The sequence below is a fragment of the Lathyrus oleraceus genome, chromosome 4 (genome assembly GCF_024323335.1).
Source record: "Lathyrus oleraceus cultivar Zhongwan6 chromosome 4, CAAS_Psat_ZW6_1.0, whole genome shotgun sequence".
Classification (NCBI taxonomy): Eukaryota; Viridiplantae; Streptophyta; class Magnoliopsida; order Fabales; family Fabaceae; genus Lathyrus; species Lathyrus oleraceus.
The window spans coordinates 453,144,694-453,148,932 of NC_066582.1; the positions used below are offsets into that span (position 1 = coordinate 453,144,694).

At 37.7% G+C, this 4,239-nt stretch overlaps 1 protein-coding gene across 1 annotated transcript; it reads left to right on the forward strand.

Annotated features, from left to right (window-relative positions):
* Nucleotides 1-431: 431 nt before the first annotated feature.
* LOC127137941 (uncharacterized) lies at nt 432-1,162 on the forward strand. Its single transcript, XM_051064347.1, has 3 exons — nt 432-455; nt 582-731; nt 821-1,162. Exons 1-3 carry the CDS (start codon nt 432-434, stop codon nt 1,160-1,162), a joined length of 516 nt encoding a protein of 171 aa, XP_050920304.1.
* The last annotated feature ends 3,077 nt before the right edge of the window (nt 1,163-4,239 follow it).

Below are 4,239 nucleotides of genomic sequence, written 5' to 3' on the forward strand. Positions count from 1 at the left end.
ATAAATACTTGCAATAAACATAAAATACTGTGTAATAATAAGTGTTAATCGAGTAAAAAGCAATGCATATGGAGCCAAAAATACGATACATTTTCGCGTTATCACCAGGTTTTTGCATGATGTTTGTTCCCTTGTATGCGATAAGTGTATGTGAACATTGTCGATACCTTATTTTTTCTGAAGTTTGTTTGTTTGTTTGGATAACCAGAGTTCTGGATAGAGGAAGAAATAATGATGTTATTGTTGAAGCTTTAGATTTGTTGGCTCAAACGATTGCGTAAAATCCTCCAAACAATCAGAATGCTGGAGAGAATGATGAGTTTCGTGCTTTGCAGAAGTTTCAGATAAACAATCTGTCAACCTTCAAGGGTAGGTATGATCCAGAAGGAGAACAGGTGTGGCTTTGGAAGATGTAGAAAATTTTCCGAGTGATGGCTTGCTTAGAGGTACAAAAGGTACATTTTGGTACACATATATTATTTGAAGAGGCTGAGAATTTGTGAGATAAATCTCGTCAAAGATTGGAAGGTGATGGTACTGAGATCACTTGGACTGTGTTTAGAGCTATATTCTTGGAGAAGTACTTTTCTGAGGATGTGCGTAGTAAGAAAGAGATTGGATTCCTTGCATTGAAACAAGGGAGTTTGATTGTTGCTGAGTATGCTACTAAGTTTAAGGAGCTTGTGAAATTTTGCCCATATTATAATGTGCTACTATTGAGGTGTCTAAATGTAATAAGTTCGAGAGTGACTTACGACCAGAGATCAAGCAAGGTATCAAATATCATGAGATTCTCCATTTTGTTGTACTTGTGAAAAAGTGTCAGATTTATGATGAGGATTGTAGAGCCTATTCTGCTCACTACAAGAGTCTTATTGAGAAGAAAGGGAAGGGACAGTTTCGAGGAAAGTCGTATGTGACTCCTACTGACAAAGGGAAACATAAATCTATCATTGAGAAGAAGCCAAGTGGGGGAGGAGCTTTTACTTCAGTCCAATGTTATAGGTGTGATGTGATAGATCATCATGTCAATGAGTGCTCCAGTGCTGAGAAGAAGTGTTACAAGTGTGGGAAGACAAGGCACCTCATTGCTGATTGTAAAAGTAATGGTGTGACTTGCTACAATTACGGAGAGCAAGGTCATATCAGTACTAATTGCTAGAAACTGAAGAAGACTCAATCTGGAGGAAAGGTTTTTGCTTTGTTTGGGACAGAGTCTACTAGTGGGGACAAGTTGATTCGAGGTATATGTTTTATCAATAGTATTCCTCTAATTGATATTATTTAGACGGGTGAAACATATTCTTTTATTTATCTTGATTGTGCTAAGAGATTGAATTTAAAGTTATCTTATATTGTTGGAAGTATGATTATTGACACCTCAACAATGTTTTAATAACCACTTCATTGGTGTGTTTGAAGTGTCCAATGACTATTTATGGCAAGGTTTTTGCAATGGGCTTAATTTGTCTATAGTTGAGTAAACTTAATGTTATTCTTGGAATGAATTGCTTGGAGTTCAACTATGTTCATGTCAACTATTTTGCCAAGACTGTGATGTTTCCAGAGATCGGAGGAGATGGAAAGTTGATGTTTATATCTGCTAAGTAAGTAGAATAATTCTTTAAGGAGGAGGCGCAAATGTTTGCTATATTTTCTACTTTAGAAGTCGATAGTAAAGCCGTGATGAGAGAGCTTCCAGCTGTGTGTGATTTTCTCAAAGTGTTTCCTGATGATATCAGTGATTTTCCTCCAGAGTGCGAGGTGGAGTTTGTTATAGACTTAGTACCTGGTACTAGTCTTGTGTCGATGGCTCCTTATAGAATGTCAGCTTCAGAGTTGAGTGAGATGAAGGAATAGTTGGAAAAGTTGCTTGAAATGAAGTTTGTCTGACCTAGTGTTTCATCGTGGGGAGCGTCATTGCTGTTAGTTAAGAAGAAATATGGTAGCATGAGGTTGTGTGTTGATTATAGGTGTAACACCCTTCTAAAATACCCCAAATATTTAATTAAAATAATAAACATATATCAGAGTAATTATGCAGTTAAGGGTGTCACACAATCATTCACACCATGTTCCAAAATAACTGTCATGCTCTTTATTTAATCAATTAAACATTTGCATAAATCGCAACGGATATAAATCAAATTAATCAAAACATGTAACATACTACATGTAAACTGGTTCAACAATCATCAACAACACAATTAAAATGTTCCCTCCCGATGTTACATCTATCAGAGCATGACCCACTAGGGAGACTACACTAGACTCCAAGCATTCGCTTCTACTCAACTCATTTCTCGTTACCTGAAAAATAGTTGTAAGGGTGAGTTCCTCAATCGATATAATAAGCATTATAAAATATCATGCAATGTTAAGTAATTTAACACATTAACCACCCTAATCACAACATACAATCAGTAACAGCACATCAGCTCACATCATACTCAACATTCCATAACACACAAGTATAATCTCAAATCATACTCTACAACAACACAAACACACGTATAATATTGGAATACATCCATTCATATTATACGCCATACATACATTATGCAATGAGACTCCACACATGCGGTACCGACTATTCTTGAACATATAGTTCAAGCTCACCGATCCCTCCAGATACGGCTACTAAGCTCACTAGTCCCACTCATTTGAGACCTAGTGACTCACTCACTAATTCCTCACCATGGGAATTAGCTACAGCCCCGAAGGCTAGACTATGCACACTAATCATCTAGCATGCAAACATCAACAACAAATCCACAATGATTCACTCACTAATTCCTCACCATGGGAATTAGCTACAGCCCCAAAGGCTATGCTATGCACGCTAATCATCTAGCAATGCAGCATCCACAACAATTCACAACGGACATATGCTCACACTCTAAGCCATACAACAGTCCATTCACACATACATGCATAATACATACATTCACATCATTATGCATACCATCATACATCATCAACACATGTATCAACACATCATTATCATGTAAATCAATTAAATACAGTATTAGCACACTCTACTAATACCTATACTGCTCAAAACAGCGGAAATAATCCCTATTACATCATACGCCAACATAGGCCAACTCTCAATTATGTACACAACATTAAAAAGCCAATTTTTCCACTCTGCAACAGTGTTAACCGGTTAACGCCCTGGGTTAACCGTTAACGCAGGCAAAGCACGCTCACTGCCCAAAACTTAACAGTGTTAACCGGTTAACGCCCTGGGTTAACCGGTTAACGCAGGCAAAACAGCACCAATTCACAATTCGCAACAGTGTTAACCGGTTAACGCCCTGGGTTAACCGGTTAACGCAGACAAAACAGCAGTTCCTGCGCTAACACAAGGCAGAATGCAGAATTCTCCGCATTTTCCGCCGTTGGAGGACTTCCGGACCTCCGATTCCGATTCCGTAAAAGCTATACGTTCGGAATTTCACAACTAACCCAAACACAGAATCAATTACAGTCTAAATACAATTTATCCAACATAATTCTTCAGCATCAATAATCCCAATTAGGGTCAAATTAACGGCTTATCACTACCCATCACATATTATCCCATAATACCCATTAATCGACGATAAACCCCCCTTACCTGAGTTAATCCGGCAATCTCTAAGCTCCAAGCTCTTCTCTTCTCCAATCTTCTTCCTCTTGCTCAATCGCTTCTCTGTTTCACGTGAAACCTTTTCTTTACCAATGGGCTCTTTTCTTTATTTCACACTTATATATTTTCCAATTTATTTTATTATCCCAATAAAATAATAATTCAATAATTCCAAAATAATAATAATAATAATCCAATTATCTAATTAAATTAATAAATATATTATTAACTTAATTTAAATAATTATCATATTATTATCGGGGTGTTACAACTCTCCCCCACTAAAAGAGTTTTCGTCCTCGAAAACATACCTCAATCGAATAACTCAGGATAAGACTCCTTCATCTGACTTTCCAGTTCCCAAGTCACATTGCCACCTGCTGGTCCTCCCCAAGCTACCTTCACCAAGGCAATCTCCTTACCCCGCAACTGCTTCAATTCTCGATCCTCGATCCTCATAGGCGATGTTTCAACAGTCAGGTTATCTCTCACCTGTACATCATCTACTTGGACTACATGCGACGGATCATGAATGTATCTCCTCAACTGAGACACATGAAAAACCTCATGCAAATTTGCAAGTGATGGCGGTAAAGCGATACGAT